The sequence below is a fragment of the Agelaius phoeniceus genome, chromosome 4 (assembly GCF_051311805.1).
Source record: "Agelaius phoeniceus isolate bAgePho1 chromosome 4, bAgePho1.hap1, whole genome shotgun sequence".
Lineage (NCBI taxonomy): Eukaryota > Metazoa > Chordata > Aves > Passeriformes > Icteridae > Agelaius > Agelaius phoeniceus.
Window position 1 is genome coordinate 46669121 of NC_135268.1, and position 23388 is coordinate 46692508.

The 23388-nt window shown below is 38.1% G+C and overlaps 2 protein-coding genes across 9 annotated transcripts in view; one reads left to right on the forward strand and one right to left on the reverse strand.

Moving 5' to 3' along the window:
* Positions 1-1088: 1088 nt before the first annotated feature.
* Positions 1089-23237, forward strand: AASDH (aminoadipate-semialdehyde dehydrogenase). Of its 4 annotated transcripts, none has more exons than XM_054632675.2 (15): positions 1089-1222; positions 2296-2546; positions 4492-4612; positions 5305-5639; positions 6390-6582; positions 8868-9109; positions 10426-10532; positions 10990-11162; positions 11685-11877; positions 12365-12483; positions 13801-14638; positions 15740-15903; positions 16486-16611; positions 17834-17965; positions 18994-23237. In XM_054632675.2, exons 2-15 carry the CDS (start codon positions 2317-2319, stop codon positions 19390-19392), a joined length of 3372 nt encoding a protein of 1123 aa, XP_054488650.2. In that variant the 5' UTR covers positions 1089-1222; positions 2296-2316; the 3' UTR covers positions 19393-23237. The 4 variants fall into 4 exon arrangements, with proteins under 4 accessions (XP_054488650.2, XP_077033628.1, XP_077033627.1 ...); XM_077177512.1 differs by having other exon boundaries at positions 1099-1183; XM_077177511.1 differs by having other exon boundaries at positions 1136-2026.
* Positions 20405-23388, reverse strand: part of CRACD (capping protein inhibiting regulator of actin dynamics) — a 130068-nt gene continuing 127084 nt past the window's right edge. For all 5 annotated transcript variants that reach the window (XM_054632673.2, XM_077177506.1, XM_077177508.1 and 2 more), the window contains one exon: positions 20405-23218. In XM_054632673.2, the coding sequence (XP_054488648.2) occupies positions 23058-23218 (161 nt within the window). In that variant the 3' untranslated portion in view covers positions 20405-23057. The remainder of the gene's footprint in view (positions 23219-23388) is intronic.

A 23388-nucleotide genomic window follows, 5' to 3' on the forward strand; every position in this document is an offset into this window, starting at 1 on the left:
ATATTTTACTGTGAAACCATTCCTGCTGTATTACCAATGTGCAACTGTGCCAAACTATCACTTAGAGAATGTGACAAACATTCTCTAAGTGATAGTTTGGCACAGTTGCACATTGGTTCTCTAACTTCTCCCATGCAAACATTAAAAATGGCTATGAACTGGCCTTCTCGTTCTCTCCCCGAGGCATCACCGGCACCATGTGCAGGGGTTTTTAGTGACACCTCGAAGGCAAAGTAAATCATTTCCTGTGAGGCTGGAGAGGCACTGGCACAGGCTGCCCAAAGAAGGCGTGGATGCCCCATCCCGGGAGGTGCTCAAAGCCAGGCTGGATGGGCCATTGAGCAGCCTGGTCCAGTGAAAGGTGTCCCTGCTCGCAGCAGGGTGTTGGAAGTAGAGGATTTTTAAGGACCCTTCCAATCATTAATATTCCATGGCTCTATGACTTTGAGTCATTAAATCAGCACGCAGCCCCCAGGGCAGTTCCGGTGCCCCTTACCCCATCACGGCTGCCGCTGCCCTCACCCTCACTCCCCGCTGGCCGCCCTGAACCGTATCCGGGGGGAAGCCCAGCCCCTGCCTCTCCCCGCTCCCTGTTCGCCCCCCGGGAGCCGGGCATGGGCTGGCTGCCGGGCCGCCCCTGAGGATAGTCAGGGATTGCTGCAGGGACCGCTCCTGGAGCGGCCGAGCGTCCACCTGCTCCCAGCACCAGGAAAGGCGCAGGGCCCGTCCCGCAGCCCGGACGTGACATCCCCGCCCGCCTATGGTGGTACCTCCGGCAGGAAGGCCCGTACCACCTCCTATGCCGGAGGGGGAGGACACACGGGGACCGAGACGAGTGAACTGTGAAAGTGAGGGGAAGAACCCTGCCCTTCGCCCGAGCCACCTGTATTTGTTTTTAGCCCCTTTCCCATGTCTGCATGCAGCGGGGAAGGATTTGGCGCGCTCGCTGTGCCCCTCTCTCTCTCTCTCTCCCCCCTTCCTTCAGGAAGCAATGGCGCATGGCTCTGACGGAGCAGGCGCTGCTGTTGCGTACCTAAACGGCGCGACGGCCGCTGGCCAATGAGAGTGCGGCATTACCGCGTCCCGCCAATCGGAGGCGCCGCCGCTGGCGGGCTGGGGCGGGGCCAGGAGGGCATCCGGAAGTGCCGCGTGCGGGGATCCCGAGGAGCTCCGGGAGCCGCGGGTCTGTGTCCGTCCGGTGTCGGTCCCGTGTGGAAATGGGGTAACCTCAAAGAGGAGAGCGGGGCCCAAAGCCTGGATTCGTCCGGTCACCGGTCCGGCCTTGGCGGGAGGGCTCGCGGGGCAGAAACGGGCACCAGCACGAGCAGTGCCCCAAAAGTTCACGTGTTGAGGGTTTCTGCTAGTGAAGGAAGGAATCGTATTTCACAATTCCATTGGAAGAGTTACTAATTAATTGAGCTGTGTTAATGAATTTATCAATTCAGTGATGCCCAGCTTTAAAAATAAAGTTGTAGCGGTGAGGAACAAACTACCTCAGTACAAGTCAAGAATCCAGCTTTGCACTTTTTGCAGTCTGAGGCGTGGTAGAGCTGTGTATTCTCTGCCATGGATCTTATTTTTTTCCCTCCTTTCTGGTGGTGTTTTGTGTGCCTTTGTAGTTCGACTGAAGCGTTAAAGTGAGACGGTGTCTGCTGTGTGGTTCTTGCATGTGAAAAATGCGTATTTTATGATTGGCTTTTCGCAATATTAAAACGCATATTATATGTGTTGTGTTAGAAAGTAATGCTGTATTCTCTTAAGTAGTGTGTAAAATATAGTTTTAAGTTATAAAAATGTTAAAATAGAAACTATGTTATGTATGATAGTTTTTTAAAGAAAGGACTTGCAGCGAAATAGCAGCCACAGAACACCTAAATCTTTCAGGGAAAAAGAATTTATTGCCCTCTTATCAGAAGAAACGAACTTCTTCCCGCCTTGAGGGCGCTGTTAGGATTCAGAGGAAGAAGTTGACGATGACCAGACCGAATCCTGTATTTGAATGGAATTTATGCATCATGTATGAAGTGTATGAATATGCAACATGTTTTTAAGGGTTAATCCTAAAGACTATTGTTTTTAAGGGTTAATCCTTTGTTAACGTGTGTCCTTTTTCAGGCTCATGCTGCCCAGAAAAAGTTACCCGGACATCCGTAACTCTTTGTCTCTATTGTCTCATATTATCCTAACTCAAATTGTCCAAATTACTATTCTTCTAATTGCATTGCTATTCTTATAACCATTTCATTACTATTAAACGTTTAACGTTTCAAAACCGCGTGATTTTTCCCCTTGCAGGAGCGGGGCGCTGCGGGCGCCATGAGGCTGGCGGAGCTGGTGGCGCGGGCGGCCGGGCTGCACCGGGACCGGGCGGCGGTGTGCTTCCATGGGGGCCGCGGGCAGCCCCCGGCACAGCGCACCTACGCCGCCCTGCTGGGGCTCGCCCTGGAGCTGACAGCTTTCCTTCAGAAGCACTGTGACCTACGAGGCAGATGGGAAATAGGCCTTTACTGCTATCCAGGAATAAACCTGCCCTCTTGGATCTTAGGGTAATGGCTTGAATGCTTGCACTTTTGTGTTGGTTTTTTAAGGGTTATCTCTGTTAAAGCAAATTTTGCAGTTTGTTTATATTTTTAACAACAACAAAAATGTTGTTGTAATAGCATAGTAGTGCCATCCCAGTGCTGGAGTCTTGCATCATTTAGGGAAAAAGATGAAAATATGACAATCTTTTGAAAAGCCATTGCTGAAATATTTCTGAATCTTAAGCCTTAAAGCTGTAAACTGTCTGTAACTGCATCCTTTCTTTAAAAGTGATTTAACATGTTTATAGAAATACGAAAAAATTAATGACCAGCATATTTATTCTGCTTGTTTAAAACTGGAAGTGATCTGAAAACATCTATTGAGAAAAGGACTGTGCAAGTTTTTTTAATGAATGGTCTTGCTGGCTATAAAAAGAAGGATGTTCTGAATGCAAATTCCATGTTTTAAGGTAAATAAACATACATTTAATATTCCATTATAAATATTACAGAAAGAAGTAATAGGCATTGTAACACTAAAGTGGTGTTAATTAACTGATAGCTAGGAAGTTGAAATGCTTGTGATCTCAACCCTTATGATAATCCATTAATTTTTAAAATCTTGCTTCTGCTGATTTTAGAAATGTCTAATTTCCATGTATCCTTTATATAGGTATCTTTTGTATTCCTAGCATTTATGATGCAATAGACAATTACAGGATCACAAGCCTGTTTTTTTCAGCTGATGAATACAGCAGCAGTTGTGCTTCCTAGGGGCATGGCCTGCGTCGGTATCTTCCTGTTGTTCGCACCTCATGTAAAATACAGAATGGCAGCAGAAGAGGTACCACAGTGGAGGATAAGGATTTCAGTGGAGTGAGAAAGCAGTGTAATCATAAACCCCCCACAAGCACTGAGGAACTTTCTCACCAGTCAGGAAATGCTTCTGCCCCAGTGCAGCAGGTTGCTCTGAGATGTTGTGCAGGCACATCTCAGGAGGTGTTCAGAACCTGACTCTACAAAGACCTGAACAACCTGGTCTGCTGTCACAGCTGGCTCTGCCTGAGCAGGAGGTCGCACTGATGTCCCTTGCTGTCTGATTTGTCCTGTATCCCAGTGAACTGAGTGTAACAGTTTTCTATTGCTGTGTGAGGGGGATGGATGTGCTGGGGCTCTTTGATTCTTAACGCTGTGTGATGCAGGGCAGGCTGAAGCGCTTGCCGGCACAGGAGCTGTAGGAGCATCGGGATGCTGCCCTTGCCACGTCTCCCTTCCAGACCTTGGTGCTACTGCAGTGACAAACCTCTTGCACAGACAGGAAGCATAATAAATAAATTGTACCTACAGTACAGGACATACTGGGTTCTGTACAGTACAGAACCCAACAGCAGAGCAGATGTGGAGTTTTGGGGGTGGTTCAGCGCTTGTGGCTCTCCAGGAGTGCCACTGGAGGGTGCGGGGCAGGGACCAGGAGCGCCAGGACTTGGAGCTCCTCCGCCTGCCTTGTAGGAAAGGCATCCCAGGGCCTGCTTAGATTTTCTTAGGCTGCATTCTTTGCACTCATAGGAAAGTGTTTTCAGCCTGCGGGGTTTTGTTGCTTTTTAGAATACGTTTATACGTGTTGTATGTGGGTAAATGGAAAGGTTCTATTTCTGTTTCTAGTCAATATCAGAAGGTTTTAGAATGTGATGCTGTTGATGTCAGTGATACCTTTTGTCATCACTGACTTGCTTGGCCTGAAATAATATTGAATGTTTTCATCTAGCTTTAGTCTTTTCCCTTGCTGTAAAAGACCAAAAAGCAACACTGATTTTCATCTTACTTTGTTACCAACAAGATCTTTAAAAGTCATGTTATAACTATATTCTCTAGCTCAGGCAACTATAAAGGTAATAAAAGAAATTTTAGCAAAATCTAAGAGGATTTTCTTATTTTTTTAAATTGTTTTAAAACATTTGTCTTTTATTAGAATCCTTCAAGTTCCAGCTGCCTATTCACCTATTGATCCAGATGCACCACCAACCATATCTACTTACTTCATGAGGAAAAGCAACCTGCAGTATGTTCTTGTTGAGAATGACAAAATAAATGTAAGTGTTCAGGCTTCTATAGGAATCATTAAAGGGCAATTTAGACATATAGATATGCAAATTGAATTCTGTTTTAATTAGCTTGGATGGAGTGCTTTTGTTTTTTCATGGCAAAAGGTTGTCTTTCTTATTCAGAAAGGAACATCTTTAAAATCAAAAGTACAAAATATTTCTCTGTTCTTCAAAATAATTGCCTTCTTTCCTGTTACACTGTTGTTCAGGCAACCTTGTTGGGCACTAATATTGGAAGACTTTTCCAGACTTGTTTCTTTATATATCAATGCTAAGAGTTGGAAATCTGCAGTAGTTAAAAAAGCTCCTGCATTTAATACTTGGGTTTCTCTTTGTCTAACTCATCCCAAATCTTATACCCTCACTCATTACAAAGGGAATAGACAAGTTGCAATTCAGATTCCTTGGTCTTCTGCAGTGTTTTTTTTTTATATTTTCCATTTCCTTTTTCCATTTGCTCAGATAACTGTTTATTTTGCATTTATGAAGTGTGCATTCACTCATAGTTAATTTGTAGAAATACATGAGCTTATAACTGTCTGACGTGTGTCCTCCTAGAGTAGAGGTGTGAAACATCAGAATTGTTTGTATGAAATGCTGGCTTTTGTTTCATTGCATGCATGAAATAACAACAGTGCCTTCTGAGTTCCACTTTTTGAATTGTTCATTTTCTCTTGCAGAAATTCCAAATGTCCCATGCTGGCTGGTTTTACCACAATTCCTCTGCCATAGAACATATTGGTTTAACTCTCTTCCAAATGAGCTCAAGCAACACTGATTTCAGTTCAGAAGGAGACAATATGAAAAGTAGATGTGAACCTTCCAAAGCTGTGGGTAACTCACAGCCAGGAGTTTGCCCAGACCAAACCAAAGTAAAAACGTCAGAAGCAGGATACATGGATGCTGGCCAGAAAGACACTGTAGCATATGTCTTGCATACATCAGGAACTACAGGGATCCCCAAAATAGTCAGAGTGCCTCATAAATGCATAGTGCCTAATATTCAGCATCTTAAGTAAGTAAGTGTGGTTTTCAGTTTTCATTTCAAATGCTTTTACAAATTTTAGGATTTTTGTGTAATACTTCAGAGGAGTGTACATAGGGTTTTTGCTGACGTGGCTTCACTTCTTCCTCCTTATCCACCTTTGTGGGTTTTTTGCTTTTAGTTCCAAGTAGACTCATATAACAGTTTGTTTCTCTATCAGTATTATACTTAAATGGTGCTTTGCCTTTGGTTTTGGGGGCTGTGTTTCAAATAGTGCACTGTTGCTCTAAGTTTTGTACCATCATCTGTAAAAGAAATAGAAAATAAAATTAATCATTTGTTCACAGTTATAGTTACTGTGTTCTGTAGTTCTTAATTCATAATTCTTTTTTAGATTAGCCAGATATCTTCTCTTTCATTTCATATTAAATAAATTATTATGGAAAATACAATATTTTTCCTGTCTTGTCTTTTCCTTTCTTCTTCTTTGCTTTTTCTATTTTTATATTTATCCTTTTTTAATGAGCATCTGCTACTCAAAATATACCTTTCTGTGAACTCTATTGGTGTGTAATATGGTGGGTATCTTCATAAAGCACATCATTAGTGAAATCAACAATTACAGTCCAGGAGCTCTTGCTCAAATTACATGTCTATATATTCAGAGCCTTTAAGATCTGAGCTTGGCTAATGCATTTCTTTCATGCTTTCATTCTTTTAGTTGGGAAGGGTTTTTCACTGCATGCGTCAGATTTGTAATTCCTTGCTTTCTTGTTTTAGATCCATATTTGAGATCACACAGGATGATGTGCTGTTCCTGGCATCTCCTCTCACATTTGACCCGTCTGTGGTTGAATTGTTCATGGCTCTGACAAGTGGAGCCTCTATTCTTATCATACCAAACACCATTAAAATGATGCCTGTGGAGCTCTCTGCTGCTCTGTTTCACCACCACCACGTGACAGTGTTGCAGGTAGGCAAAATTATGTGTCTCCAGTGTCTTGCTCCTCACTTTTGCTGATGGGTACCACTTTTTATCAGCCTAGAATCTAGTGTTAATAGGACAGGAGTGTTCTTGCTCAAAGGCAATATAGCTATCCTTTTTGTTGTAGACAAACAGCTGTTAGCTGTCTAGAAAATTACCATTTGATCAAAACCTCAAACATTTTGTCATAGAAAACACTGAGCTGAAGATTATTTTAAAAAACCTTTACTTATTAAGAATTAAATGAATTATTCTGTTAATTAAACTTTTTGTTCTGAAGAACCTGGTAATAGAGTAAACTGTTAAAGACATTTTAAGCACTTTTTAGTGGGCTTGATCTTGGAGTATTTAGTCATAAACAAGTTTTAATGTTAGTTTTTATGCTAACAGTACAACTAAACCTGTCCTAATAGGGTGGTAAAATGTTTGTCATTTTTACAATAATGAGAACAAGGTAATAATTGATTTCAGAGCAATACTTACTGTTTTCATGTCACCTGCTTATATGAGGCTACATCCATCTCTTATGTCCTAAAATAGATCCTCTCCTATATGATTTCAATTTTAACAGTTTTAAAGTTTGCAAAATTTACTTGAAGCATCCAGCATGGCTGAATAAGCCTGGCCTGTACCTGTAGTCCTGTCCTGTTTCTCTTGTCCTGTCACTTGCTACGTGGGAGAAGAGACCAACCCCTGTCTGTCTACATCCTCCTTTCAGGCAGTTGTAAAGAGCAAAAAGGTCACCCCTGAGTGTCCTTTTCTCCAGGATAAACACCCCCAGCTCCCTCAGCTGCTCCTTATAGGATTTGTTTTCCAGACCCTGTTCCATTCCCCTTTTTTTTTTTTTTTTTTGTAACAATGGTGGTAGTTGAGATTGTAGGGTTTCAATTTAAGATAAATGAGTAGTTGGCTGAAGATTCCACAGCAGGAAAAACTCCATTAGTTACAAATCTTTTGTAACTATTCTCTGCTCTTATTTTTATTTGTTAGGATTGCTATAAATGGTGTAGATGATCCTATGATACACAAGTTTCATGTACAGTTTAGCTCATTTGCTTTTAGGAGAAAAATTTCTAAGATATTGCTCTCTATGAGCAAGACTTTTAAGACTTTTAAGACTTTTTAAGTCTTTTAAGACTTTTAAAGATATATTTGTTAAACATGTTAAGCAGTAATAGAGAAGGGCAGAATTTCATGAATGAACATTTTTGAAAAGACTTTCTAAGAAAAGTTTTATTTGTTTTTGTGGGGTTTTTTTTGACCACTGTCCTCATCTCTGAAGGAGGGGCTTCTCAGCTGAATTATTTATAAAAATGTTCTCCTTACAGCTTAACTGATGGATGAGTAATTTTATGATATTTCTTAAAAAATAGAAAGACATTACCTCTCCCCATTGAATTTTTTGAGCAGACTCAAGAAATCCAAAAATAATTATGAGGGATGGAAGAGTATTCATTTTTCCCTTGTTTTGTTGCTAAAATTTCACTAATGTTAAAATTATCGGTTGAAAAAATATGGTCTTCATCTATTACTAGAACAAAAAGAACCTGGTAAGAAATAATCCCATTAATTTTCCAGTTCTCTTACTAGAAAAGTAGGCAAGAATGAGAGTGAAATGTGCCTGGTAAAATGATTGACTGTTTTTTTCCTTTCAGTGAAAGAGCTCTACATCACCAATAGTTTTCTAGAAATAGTTGTTTAAGGAAACTGGTTTGGGTTTGGAGGATTTGGGTTTTGTATCTTTTCTCCCTGCTTATTTTAGTGAAAGCTTTGAGAAAAACCCATTCCCATAAACTGTTCTATTTGCATAAATCAAGGACAACCCAGAATCTGACATCCTAGGAATTTTTAGCATTATATAAGTTCTTTAAATTTTTTGAATGCACATTAATCATATATTTTTGCTGTAACATTCTGGAATGAAGGGAAAAAAGGCTCAAACAATAACATAGGGAGAATACTGTGTTGCTTTCTGTTTCCAAGTAATTAACAACAGAACTAATGTGCATACACTTGAGGTAATAACTGAGACACAAAAGAGAACCTATAACACACCTGAGTAAAGAAGAAGTTTTGCAGAAGAACATAGATTAATGCTGATAGTATTCATTAAAGGCCTTATAAGAAACAAAATCTCACAAAACACCATTGTGATGGCTGGTACGTAGATGTTTTAAAGTACATAATACAGCTGTATACCAGAAAGGTACACAGACACTGATAAAATGTAACAGGTTTTCTCTTTTTTTTTTTTTTTAATATGTATCATTCAGGCAACACCAACACTTCTCAGGAGGTTTGGAGCTCACATTATTAAATCAAGAGTGTTGTCTGCAAATACTTCACTTCGTGTCTTAGCCCTTGGTGGTGAAGCATTTCCTGCACTGAGTCTCTTGAAAAGTTGGAAGCACAAGGAGAACAAAACAAGCATTTTTAATCTCTATGGTATTACTGAAGTGTCAAGCTGGGCCACTTGCTACAAGATTCCTGAGGACGTTTTTAGTGCTGATTTTAGGTAGGAAAATTCACTGCTCTCAATGGCTTGGCATGTGAATGATGAAAATTACCAGAAATAGAACCTCAGTCTCCTGTTACCAGGGCTACTGAGTCCTCATGAGTGTTTATACTGGTAGAAGTTACATTTGGGTTTATGTAGAAACAGAATAATCCATTGTCTCATGAGCCACTACAGCCCCCACTCTCCTATTTTAGTAGTGTGGGTGACAGAAATTTGTCCAAAGTGGCTCACCCAAGGTTTCACAGTAATTTAAACTTCAAGAAGTACTTGCTTTTCATCATTTATCACTCTGTCATATTTCACTCAGTTTCTGACTTGTTTGGCATTTTTCCTTCATGTTATTTTATAGAGTCATGAAAGGTACTTCCCATTATCTCACTGTTTAATTTTCTCTCTGAAATGTGTGATTATTCCATGCCATAATAATTATACATGCAGTTTGAGTTAAATGTGTCCTACAAAAAAGGATGGTTTGCACAAATGATGTGATATATTAACCTGGTGCTTAAACCCTTGAAGACTAAAAATGGTGGATTGTCATGAAGTGTTCTTACATTCTCATGTAAAACTAATTTTCTCTGAGTTCAAACAAAAAATGTAATACTTTAAAATAGAAATTGAACTGGAATCCATGCCAAAGTTATTTAAAGTTGCTTTAAGTTTTAAGTTTTGCTTTACTGAAGAAAATGTATTATTCTATACTCTCACTCAGAAATAGCTTCTATATTCAATAAATGAGGTCCTGCAACTGCTTGAAGAGGCTGGAGAATGAAGGGAAAGGAAGGAGGTGGTCAGAGAAGTCTATAATAGATACATGACATTGAAATGACAGTTTCTTGTATTTCAGTCTTTTCTGAACTGAATGTTTTCTAAATCGTTTTTTGAACTTTTCTTAACTGTACTTATTAAAGTAGAGTAAAAGCTCAAATTAGGCAGGGAAAAATGAGTTAGAAAGCAGTTCCACATGCTGAAGTTGGTTGACTTGATGGATGTTTCAATCTGGGAGACTTAAAAGTTGACTGAAATGATTGGGGTTCTCTCAGGGTATTTCAGGGTCTATTCAGGCCTTACTTTTTATAGTTCTGTGGAGTCTTCTGGTATATATCAGTGATACCCATGCACACTGATAAAGTTTTTTAATTTTTAATAAATTGATACCTTTTTAAGAAGAAGCATTTGTAGAAAGAATTATCAAGTATCTATCTTTGCTCTAATGCCAGTCTTTTAAAAATCGACATGATACCAGGTTTCTGGGGCAGTTGTTTTATGTTCAGAAGAGAAAGACTTCTACTATTTCTCTCTAATATATTTAGAACAGATTTTCCTGTACCTTTGGGATCACCGCTCCTTGGAACAAAACTTGAGGTCAGAGATGCCAATGGATCTGCAGTTCTTGAAGGCGAAGGACAAATATTTATAGGTTATTTTATGTTTCTAATTCTTCTAAGAGGCTGTTCTTAATTGATTGAGTTTTAATAGTATATTGATTATTTTACTTGATATTTGCCTGTGATATACAGATTACTGTAGCATTTTAAGTTCTGATTGGGCTGGGAACCTTCTGATAGTATTCTAGGTTGTTGGAATGCTGAACAGGAAAGTACTATCATTTTATTTGCAGACTATGCCTTTATTATATTGGTTTCTTTTTCCCTTCTTGCATTTTGACATTCTCAGCTGAAGTAATTTCTGTGTATTATCTGAATTAACTGCATAGCCAAAACTGCACATTGCAGAAGTTTGGACATTGATAATAATATTTCAATATTTCTTACAATTCATGGTAAAGTTTTAAGAGAATTTGATAAAACACTCTCTATAATTTTCATTTACAGTTTGCTATTTTATATATATGACCACAATCTTTTTTTGTCTAGGTGGTGAAGAACGAGTCTGCTTTCTTGATGATGAAATAACTGTGCCACTGGGTACAATGAGAGAAACAGGGGATTTTGTAAGAGTGGAGAATGCAAAGTTGTTCTTCTTGGGCCGGAAGGACAATCAGATTAAACGCCACGGCAAACGTTTTAATACTGAATATCTGCAGCAGGTAAGTGCTCACCTCCACAGAGTACAGCCACTATAAAAAGGCAGATATAAGAAACACACTGTTATCATCAGAAATGGATATTTGCTTGTTTTCAGATGACTTTTAGGAGTCTAAAGGAATTTGGTGGGTGTATTATAAAGAATCTAAGCACATAATTTAGGGAGGAGTTTGTTCTGAGTTCTTGGGAATCTGTTTTATTGTATGGTTTCTTCCAGAAGAATTGAAAAATGTATAAACATCTGAAAAGTACTGAGTATAGTGATTGTTCTACAAGACTGAGTGTCACATTCCTGGATTATATCTCGTTCATGGAAATTTGGCAAATAATACATATATCTCTGAGTTTATTTTTATGTGAAGTACAACTTTCAGTTACAAAAGAAGCTATTTCATAGGATGTTATGTAGGAATGTGAGAAAAATGCAGTTTTTAAAGGTGTGTGGTTTTTTTCATTGTTTTTTGCTTCTTTTACTCTATTGATGAAATGCATTTCAGAACAAGACAAATGTTTTTTAATTACAGGTTGCTGAAGATCTTTGCCAGGTAGAAGCTTGTGCAGTTACCTGGTACCAACAGGAAAAACTTATCCTGTTTGTTTTACCCAAAGATGATTTTAAAGAGAGAGAAACACTTAAAGAACTCCAGAAGCATCTACCAGCTTATGCAGTACCTGATGAGATTGTAGTGATTAAAGCTTTGCCTTTAACATCACACGGTAAATGAAGCTATTAAGAACCCTTGCCACTTGTTTTAATTTTTTTATTAACCAAAATCCAGTATCTGATTCATGCTTTTAGAATATGTACATTAGATAAGTAATGCCTAGTAGGAAATAATGGCCATGTATTATTATGTTTTCTTGATGATGTTTCATTTGAGAGTCAAAGAGTAATGGAAAATCCATTTAGTTTTAACACTGCACATTTCTTACCTCATTTGCTCCTGTTGCAGTCTGCAACAGAACCCTCCCTTCTGCTGAGGAAAAAGCAGGCCTTGAGGTGGGATTCTGTGGGAGGGGAAAATTTTCAAAAACCTTACTGGTTTTCATGTAGTTGATCAACTGTGGAAAAAAATGCAGATGCAGTAGAGTCTGAATAAGGAAACACATACAAGAATAGAGGGACTGTTTGGGCAGAGCAAGTTTTGAAAGTGCTAATACTAAACGAGCAATGAAAAAAAATCGTCCTTTATTTTCTACAAAGGCAAAGTTGATATATCTGAACTGAACAAGATTTACCAGAACCATCTAAACTCCAGAAGGCGTGACAGTAAGCTGAGTGACGCAGAGGAATTGTGGGAAAGATTGCAGTATTTATGGAAGGTAGTATTTTGAGCTGCCTTTTTATCTTTGCAAGTGGATCATTATACATGTGTCAGGAATTAAATAGTTTTAAGAAGTATGACTAATGCAACCAGAACATTCTAGCTGCCTCTAGATTTAAGCAGTACAGCTCTATTCTATTCAGTTAATACTTAAATATAGTTCCTCTGTAGTGCCCAAGAGAGAGTCATTTTTATTTCTCTATCAGACAAAACTGCAGGCTATGAGGTGTAAGCAATCAGCATAGAAAGGATGTAATGTCAGTAGCTTTTTAAATGCTGCTTCACATGCCAAAAGAAGGAATCACTAAAGAAAACAACGAACTGGGACATGGGAACTTTGTAAAGAATTAGCTGCTGTGTTAGTAGAGTTTCTTATTTCTCAAGATAATTATAAAGTGAAGAATCCTTTTTTTAAATAGATGGCGCAGTTGCACAACTGTCTCTTGGACTGCCTGTCTGGATTGTTTCTAAATTTCTGTGCTAAAGACTTGTTTTTCAGGGTATTGAAATATGATGCCAAACAGTATTACTTTGTTTCTCAAAGGCGGATTTACAAGTTTCACCTGAAAGCGGGATTAGCTGTGGCCTAGGACTTGAACAAGTAAATGTAGTGTATTTATTTGTCTGTGCCAATCCTTTTCACATTAATGAAGTGATAACCCAGGGGATTAGTTGTGTCCTAGATCCATTATGGATAGGAGAAGGTGGCTTCCAAAACCAAAGGGTTTGGATTTGACATCCAGACTTAATAACAAGGGAGTGTGGTGAGAGGTGACTCAGTTATTGCTGTTTGTTGTAGTAACAATGCCAAATGCAAAATCTTTCATGAACTGAAGGGCTTATAACTTCAAAAATAGGTAGGTAAGTAGGTTACTTAAATAATTTAGAAGTAAAAAAGAACAGTTTATATAAGCTTTGTTATTAAAATAAAACACCTAAACTGATTTTATCAAAAGACATCTATGTTTTATCTGCAAAGTTGTCATTGATAAATGGTATTGAAAATGGCCAATCAATATATAGTACAATTCCCTTTAATTCTTTAGACTGCAGAATTGGCATTGAGCAAGACATTTTGTAGTACAGAATTAGTATCTCCCTACTTCCTCATTCCTCCCCAATTCTTGTTCTATCAGTCCCTCTGTTGGCATTAACATTTTTCAATGATTTTTGCAGAGTAGTGAATTTTCTCAGTTGCTCATTTTTAGCATGACCTCTAGGTGTTCAGGTGGATTCTACCCCACCTGAGGTTTTATGTGTGTGACATGGTATAACACCTATGGACTGATACCTCTTTCCCTCTTTTTTTCTCTAGTCTGTCCTTGGACTTCCATGTGATTCCACTGGAATTTCTAAAGATGCAGTATTTCTGTACAGTGGTGGAGACTCCCTAAAGGCACTACGATTTTATGAAGAAATTGAGATGTTAGTAGGCAAAGCTCTGCCAGGACTCCTTGAAGTTATTCTCAGCCACTCAATTGAAGAGGTTTACAGACATATTCTTAAAATGCTGTTTGCAGATGAAGAACAATTAATGAATCCTGACAATGTTGTGAAAAGAAAATTAAGAAGGAACAGTGGAGAGCAATTCCATGGAAAATACATTAAACTGACATCTGAAAGAGGTCTTGAGATAGCTTCAGGATTAATTCCATTTATTGCCCTGAACAGAGGAAATCATATTTTCTCTATGAATTTCACCAAGTCTTCCATGCAGCCCAAAAATACAGTACAGGTAGGAGTGGAACTGCTACAGCAGCCCTCCTCTCTGCATTCCAAGATTCCAGCTGTAATGAAAAGCCATGTGCAAGGGTCTGAACTGGAGAATAGAATTTTAACACTTGAAAACAAGGCAAATAAAAATGACCATTTCTCTGTTCAGCAAATCCATGCAGAATGTAGTCATTCATCAGTGGCAGAGCTGGCATTGTGTGTGAGGTGGAGGTCAAACACAAGGAAATGTGTTGATGCATCACCACTGGTTATAATACCAGCTAAAGAAGCAGTATCTGCATCTGTGTATATTGGCTCTCACTCCCATGCAATGCAGGCAATTGGTCTAGATCAGGGAGAAATAAAATGGGAGAAGACCCTTGGAGATCGTATTGAGTCTTCTGCCTGTGTATCCAAGTGTGGAAATTTCATTGTTGTTGGTATGTCTTTTGCTTCAGCCTTCATTTTCAGTTCTTTTTTCTGCTAAATACAAGATGAATGACAGAGAATCACATTCCTTATCTCTGGTTGTCCTCCATCCATCAACTTCCACATCTGCCTCAGACCTAATTTATTGTAAAATAGAAACAGAAGGAAGAAGTAATTTAAGTTTCATGATAACTAGTGATGGAGCTTATCTAACATAAACACTTGTGGTTTATTATATCCTGGTTTATTAATAAGGAAAAATCAATGGCTACAGTTTCTTTTTTAGTGGTAGATTAAGGTGTGACATTTAAACTTGTTTATGGGATTTTTAGAAAGAAAAATAGTATAGAAAGGTAATGGAGTCTTAAATGTCTTGCTGAATTAATAGAGTTAGAAATTAGTACATGGTACCTCATACTGTTTTTCACAGAGTTTAATTATCTCATTTGACTCTTCTTTCTGGAAATGTAAAGAACACATTTGGATATTTTTTTTGGTTTTGTCATATCTGTTGTCAGCAGAGTTGCCATTATTTATCTTGGTGTCATCTTTTTAGCTAATATATCTACGTCACTGGTTAGCACAGATGGCCAAGTGGTGACCTTTTTTTAGTGCAACTCTAATGTTGCCATCTTTTTGTTTGTATTTTGATTGCTGTTCACTCTTGATCATAAAATTGAATATTTCATTAACATGAAGGAGTTTCTATGATGGCAGTTCGGTTTTCAATAGAAAACTTACAAATTTTATTCTTTTAACACCTTTGTTTTCAGAAACAACCTAGACAAAGAGGTAATTTAAAAAATTTCTGTTCTCCCTTTTCAGCAACTCACTGTGTTTTCTACTATTGTTACTGAAAAATTTGATGGAAGGATAGTGAAATAAGTATGTTCTAAATGTAACTTAGAAAACACACAGAACAATCATCTTTGACTGTATCAGCGAAACCTTTGAGCTAAAACCATAGGAGGAGCTTTCGAAAATATTTTGAAACTCAATCTTATGAATAATCCTATTTCTTTCCAGCAGTGATGCAACTAACAGCATAAGTCACAGCATAAATTCAAATAATCATTATTCTTTTTTTCCCCATCATGTTTTATTCCACATAGGTTGTTATGATGGCTTGGTGTATGTGCTTCAAAGCAGTGATGGAGAGATACACTGGACTTTTGTCACAGAAGACGCTGTGAAAAGCTCTGCGGTTGTAGACCCTTCCAGTGGACTGGTCTACATTGGATCTCATGACCAACATGTGTATGCCTTGGATATTTATGTAAGAACACTGGCTCACTTTTACTTGTAGAACAATAAATATCCAATTTAGACACTATTTATAGTGCACCAGAAGTTCCACTGGTGTTAGTATTCTTAGGAGTCCACAATCACACTTCTGAAAGTTAGGCCTGCTGTAAGTGGGGTTAGAATTATGTGACAGTAAACAGTTTTAGTGGTGTTCTCAGTTGTGGTTCTTGTGCTATTAGTCCTGGTTGAAACCAAATATTAAGTTTCTTAGTTATTAAGTTCTCCATAGGTGTTTCAGAATAGGGTGTCTAGCTAGAAATAGAACTGTGGTTTTCAATCTTACCTTGTAAATGAGAAGATGGAGGCAGATGGGAAATAAAAGGGGCAGATACTGCATTTTCATTAGCTGAATTTATTTTATTTACTGGAAGAGAAACTAATGGCACACGTGTTGCTTCATGGCATGTAGATTGTCTTCACTTCTTAACTGGTATTTGCTGAGTAAACACAGTCAGTACTTGATAATGTTTGACATTCAAAGGTCTTTGTAAACATGATGCGCTCCAACTCCAATTGAAAAATTGTTTATTATTCTTTTTTCATGTACTTACAGAAAAAGGTGTGTGTATGGAAGTTACACTGCGAAGGTGGAGCTGTGTTTTCATCTCCTTGTCTAAGTTCTTTTCCACATCATCTCTATGTTGCTACACTAGGAGGACTATTACTGGCTGTTAACCCTGTATGTACCTTTGCTTATGTGTCTTTCAGCCAAATGTATTTCTGAAGTTAAGATTGCTATTCTAATGAAAGGGGAGATGATCATATGTTACCATGAAATATTTTTGACTCGGGGGGCATTATAATGATATACAGGGTTACTATTATACTTCCCACACTTCAGAAATACACCTGGTGATAAGGAGGACTGAACTGACTTGGTTGAATTCACATGCTGACCAAAGGCCAAAGTTGCAGTCAGTTTCTTGTCATTCCTGTATCAGTAACCAGGGAGTGAGAGCAAGTATATAGATTTATTTCCTGTCCCCTCCTTTGGCAGTAGGATTGGAAAAAAAAAAAAAACTACACAGAAATCAGAACAGAATGCAGAAAGAAGCCCCTTCATTCTTCTTACTGCTTCCCTCCCCATATTTAAGAGCTGTCCTTTTAATCTCAGTGTGCAGTTCTGTTCTTTGCACTGGGGAAATGGCATTCTTGATAGATGTGGAGCAATTTCATGGTTTTCTGAGGCATTGTTGGCTTACAGCTGGTCCTGCCTGATAAAAAGGAGCAGGGAGTAGAAGCAGCTGTTACTGTTTCTGTACTCACACAACACAGAGCATCAATCCTAATCACGTTTACCTTCTGCCCACTACAACTGTCCTCAGTAGTAACCAGTCTGCTATTAGAAAACCAGTGCATGGTTTGGCAGCAAGAGTGGACTGTGCTTAAGAAAAGATATTTTTTTATTCTATAATCCACAGTAAGAGGTAGTTGAGAAACCCACCCAAAAGTGAGTCTGTGCCTTCCTATTTTTGTGAATAATCCTAATTCCTGGGGAATGAGCAAGATACAGTAGGAATGCATTGTGATAGTCATAGATAGTGAGTTGCAACATGTCATAGAGTATCAATGTAACTTGATTCCAAGGTATCTCTGCTTCATTGGTCATTGTCACATACTGAGCAGCTGGGAATGAAATTAAAAACTGAATCTGGCATTTATTAGAAGTACTGCTAATACACTCTTAATTATCATTATTACTTTGCCTATGGCAAGCAAGAAAATTATGTTTTGATCACATTTTTGTTTTGTGTGGGTGGTGTTGTTGTTGTTTTGGTTTGGGGGTTTGGCTTTTTATTCCACACTACATAAGGGCTGGGTCAGGCAGTGATGGAAGGGTTGTTTTGTGCTGTTTCTTACAGTTGTGTTAAGCATCAGATTTTCCATGCTCCCACTTACAGGTGACGGGGAGTAAGATTTGGAAAAGCAACCTTGGAAAACCACTCTTCTCCTCTCCTCACTGCAATGAGAATTACATCTGTATTGGGTGTGTGGATGGAAACTTATATTGTTACACTCATTCTGGAGAAAAGGTAAAAGTGTTGTTGGGTTATAATGTCCATCACAAAACCCTGAATAAGATTTTTTAGGACTGGTTTCTGAGGCTTAATGATTGACATGTACCTTTTTGTGAACCAAATAGAAGTGCCTGTTGTTAGAGATGAGAAAGTAGAAAAACTGTTTGCCTAGGATAGTCCATGACAAAATCACAAACTCAAGTTGCCTGATGCAGTAAGAGAACTTCTAGTTCAGACCTAATACCCAAAGTAAATTGTCAAGTTTAGTGTCAGCAAATGAAATTATTTCATTTGGAGCTTTCCAAGCAGGTTTAAGGTGTCTCTTCTGTAAGATAGTGGTTATTCAGAAGTAAAGGTTTCTTATAATTTTTATGCATTTGTCACAAAAAACTGCCAAATCATAATTCTGGTGAAATTTTTGTAAGCCTTCACATTGAATTAAGCGTATTTTTTTAGTTCCTCAGAGATAAATGTAGTTTGTATCTGGTGGTAAACAACTGACACCATTCATTTGTTAGCCTGAGATGCAGTATTTATGGCAATTCCTGAGCCTTTTCTGATTATAAAATACATGTTAATCCATCCATGCACTGCTCTCTGCTTGCAGCAGTGTTGCAGACCTGATACTCTCTTGAGGAGGGATCTGCACGTTGTTAACATAAGCAGAGAAAATCTGTATCCCAAAAGGAATATATGCCTTTCTGGCAAAGAATGACATATTAACAGGATTCTTGATGTTCATTACTAATTGTACGACAGCCCAAGAATATTCTTTTCCCAAATTGGCCATTTTTATGTGGGCCTCACTGAAGGTAGTAACTCTTCCCTCTTCCACATCTATTTTATGAGACTTTTATTGCTTACTCTCTGTGTAAAACCTTATTTATAATTTGACAAAGATTTACTAGACCTCACTGAAATCTAGTATGCTTTTGAAATTAAATGTTCTCCTATCAACAACGAGTCTATTAAGAAATTACAGTTGCTGTAAAAGTGATAATGTAAAAAGCCTTTGATAATGGGTGGTTATGTTCTTTCTGTAGGTTTGGCAATTTTCCACTAATGGGCCAGTGTTTTCATCTCCATGCCTCTCAAGTTTAACTAAGCAAGAAATATTTTTTGGCTCTCATGACTGCTTTATCTACTGCTGTAACATGGAGGGTAATTTACTGTGGAAATTTGAAGCCACTTCAAGTGTATATGGAACACCATTCGTTTTCCAAAGTGATGACTTAAATAACAAAATTCTCCTGGCAGCAGTATCTACAGATGGCAGAGTGTGGATCCTGAATGCCAAGAGTGGAACAGCAGAAGGAGTAGATAAGCTTCCAGGCGAGGTTTTCTCTTCGCCTGTAGTATGGGGAACAAAGCTTGTTGTTGGCTGTAGAAATGATTATGTTTATTGTCTGGATCTGTATATAGCAGGGAAAAGTAACAGCTAAGATGTTAGGCTGCTTCCTTGTTATTGTTTACATTTGTAAACTGGGAGCTCACAGGTGCTCTCCACCCCTCTGCCTATTTTGCTGCAGGCAAGAGATGCTCCTTGCAGGCTTATCAGGTGGGCTTTTGCATCAGGCAGTGTCCAGTGATGGAGAGAGGATGGCTGCTCAGCACCTTGCCAGACAGGGGACAAAGTGTGTAAGGTGCCACATTCCACAGCTTGGATAGTAGGCTTATCTCCGAGGGAGGAGTGAATTGCTTTCTCTGAGTCCCTCCTCGCCTGTGCCTGGCTCTTCCTTGCACCAGACTAGTGTTTGTCTATCTGTCTGTCAAGATTTCTGTGCCAGGCAAGCTAACACAAGTCCTTTTTTGAATCTAACTTTTAATTTGATTTCTGGAGACAAAGCCTGAATTTCATATACGTGGAAGGAGTGACCTGTTTACTACAGGTCACTACTGTTTGTACAAACAGAATAGATCATGTTTTGTGGACATAGGCCTGTCATGGTTTAATTAATCTAGCATATACCTAAACTCCATTGAAGTCAGTAGGAGTTGCCTCTTGTATTCTAAAGTGGAAATAACACTATAAATATTTATTAAATTTCAATGACAGAAACAGTATGAGTTCTAAGATGAAGTGTGCACTGCTCAAATTAACCACTGTCAAATAGTTTTTAAAAATATTTGAATGAATACTGTTTACTTTGTTTTCACAAGAACGATTAATAAAAGGTGGTGTAAATTGGGTTTTGTATTCTTTAACACCTTAGAAAAAAGTACCAGTGGTCTTGGTAATGAAAATCAAATACTTGCAGTGGCAAAAGTACACTTTACTGAGAGCATTTCCTAAGAGTCTTCTGAAAGAAGTGTAGTAGAAACTCTTACCTTACTTGCTCTCATCTACTTTGAATCCTGTGTAGTATGTAGTTGAGTTGTAGCACTGTAAAAGGTTCTATTTGTAAGGCAAACCTGAACTACATGATTAGCAAAATGAGACACAGAGGACATATATCAATGATTAGATAATTTTGACCAGGTTATAGTTTAATAAGATTTAAAATGACAGTATAATAAACAATTGCACTTTAAAACATTTGAAAAATTAAAAAAGTACACAACAAATACCCCACAATTATACATCTTGTAGTTTTTATACATTACTATATGAACATAGAGGTTAATCATATATAACCTTGTCAAAAGAAATGGTATTTTGTGTTTGTATAAGTTACAAAAAATTGAGACAATATTCTACATAGTGGTTTATTCGGTTCTTAAAACATTTTCGCTGTTTTAAACTGGGTAGTAGTGTTTTGGATTTATTTTTACAGATTTCCAATACTTTATCAGAAATGGCTGCAACAAAGCTAAAGCAAAGTAAAACTTCACTTCATTGGTATTTAGTGCAAATCTTTGTTAATTTAACATGAAATGTTACTGTTGCACATGTACGCTTTAGAAATGTTTCCATCTAGTACTGTACATAATACAGTTTCCATTGTTACACTAGATACCTTTATGGTTGGAAAAAAACTCTGCTTTGAAGCTTTAGCTTAGGACCATCCTTAATGAAAGCTCTGTTCTATGTGCTATAAATGGATTGTATTGGAAAATTGCATCCTTATGTCATGCACAATAGCACCTAATTTTGCTATGCTTTTCAGAATACCAGTATCTTTAATCCTGATTTACTTCATCTTCTCTGTATTTCTACCTGGCTCCCCCTCCCAATAAATAATTGTAAAGATGAATTTCAGGCAGTTTAGTTATTACATATCCATACTGCAGGCAAACAAACTTGGAAAAATATAAATTTAACTTTAGGATGCACTAATTCCAGGTACTATCAGAGCAAAAGGAATTACAGGCCCAATTCTTTCTTTGAATTTTGAAGGCATTAAGGTGGGTGTTTTTCCCAAGCATTTGAGAGCAGCATTGTCTCATTTCTGCTTAAAACATATTACTTATGTTCCTGGTAAAGGTTACTTTAGAGATTTTGGTTTTATATATGAAACTGAGCAAAACTGATGGCTTAAGACACCCAAGAAAGCCCATCTTGCTGCTGCACATGTACTCGATCTAACACATCCATTGTGTTTGTGCTACTGTAACCATGATACTGAGCCCGTTTTCTGTTGGGTGGGAAAGGCTGTACTTGCCAATGATTCTTGCTGAAACTGGGAACAGAGTGTACAACAGGTTTCATTCTGTTTCCTGTGTAGTTTAAAATGCTGTTTCTCATGCTGCTTACAGCAGTTTGGCTAAAACACTTCCATGAAGCATATGTTGTATCATTCTATAATGTAATTTCTTTTCATGAAAATGTCTCCCTTTATGATGTTGTAGGCTTAAAGGTTCCTTTGAGCCTTATGGTTGTGAGAAGAAGACTCAAATTTTTTTAAAGTCTTCCTTGTAAAACAAACTCAGTTGATTTATTTAATAGGGTGACATTTTAAAATGCAGGCCTAGAGATTTCTGTGGGATGTTGAGGATAGTGACGTTTTTATTCCATTTATGGACTTTATCCTTTTTTTGTAAGAGGGAGGGGGTGGACATTTCTGTTTTAGTTACGTGAAGTAATAAAGTGTTCAACTGCCACATCAGATACCTGAGATGGGGTAAGTAAACTTCTTCTTGAAGTGTTCTGGCTATATTGGTCAAAGTACAGGAAGTTACCTGAACTGCCTGAAGTTGCATGTGGAGTAAAATCAGGAAGAATGCAGAGTTAAAACTCCTAAAACTCTCACTGACTTACCTCTCAGTTCTCAGTTAACTTCAGTTCTGTCAGTCCTACTCCTGTGGGAACTTCCTGAGACAAATTCTACAGGAATTTGCATTTGCACAGGAGCAGTTTAATTCCAGTCAATTGATTTAAAGTTGTAATCCACAATCACTGTCTCTATGCAGCATAAATATGGCCAAGCACAAACAGTGATGCACCCAAATGACTAGAAGAAACAGTGAATCCCTGACTTCTTTCTGAGAGCTTAATGACATTTATTTAAAAATTGTGGCTTTTTAAGTAAGATTAATTGTTTCCTTCTTAGAAGTGAGGGCATATAGATGTAGTGTATTAATCCTATGATGAAAGAAATTACCTCAGCATTTGGATGGTACCATCACTTATCATTTGCATGTGGAACAGTGTATCCTGAAGATCTTCCTTAGGGAAAAAGCTTTAAAATAGCAGGCAGAACTGGCAGTTCATACAGTTTAACATGTTTAAATAAATTATGAGTTAAGAGAAGGAAACATGCATCTTTCCTTAATTTCAACAATGAAGTTCTGAAAAAATTTCTGAGATCTCAAACATAGAGATCTAAAATTCCAGAACTGAATACCAACAGAATTTAAGAAGCGTCTGAACTCTTATCCTGTTCTGGCCCTTATTATGATACCTGCTAAAATTTACATCCAGTATCTGAGCCCTCTCTATGTTTTTGAGAGAGTCTGGCTGTGAGATTTTTGCCATGACCTCCTTTAGCTATTTGTCAAAGCAATGGAATATATGACTTGAGTAGACTTTACAGTGAGCTACAGCAAAATGGTAATCAGTTCAGATTTCAGTCCTTCCAATACATGCATTTTCAGTTTTCTCATGTAAAAAGCAGAATAAATAAAAGAAAGCAATTAATAGTCAGCAATAGAGATGTAACTTTACAGTTTACTTTATGATCTGTGGACAGTCACTCCAGGCTTTTGCTTTCCTCTTGGCTAACGCAAGCCAGGCTGGTTCTGTTGACACTGGGTTAGCATCAGGTGTAGAGAATCTCTTGGCCACCTCCTTTGTCACTGGGGTTGGTGGAACAGAATCTGAAATTTCCACTTTTTTATGGGACAGGGAGAGGGAAAAAAATAAACCAACATTAGCTGAATCCTGCGCTTTGTTGCAGGATTCTAGAGATTTCACTTTTATGTAACAGTAGATACTTATTTCCAACGCTTTCAGTTAAATCTTACTGTATTAGCAAAATAATCAAGTTAGGAGGAGATGA

Bases quoted from the DNA above. Each gene is read 5' to 3' on its own strand.
- AASDH (XM_054632675.2), top strand. From the start codon at position 2,317: ATGAGGCTGGCGGAGCTGGTGGCGCGGGCGGCCGGGCTGCACCGGGAC. The intron at 6,583-8,867 runs GTAGGCAAAATT...TGTATCATTCAG, and splicing joins ACCACGTGACAGTGTTGCAG to GCAACACCAACACTTCTCAG. The intron at 11,878-12,364 runs GTAAATGAAGCT...TTTTCTACAAAG, and splicing joins TTTGCCTTTAACATCACACG to GCAAAGTTGATATATCTGAA.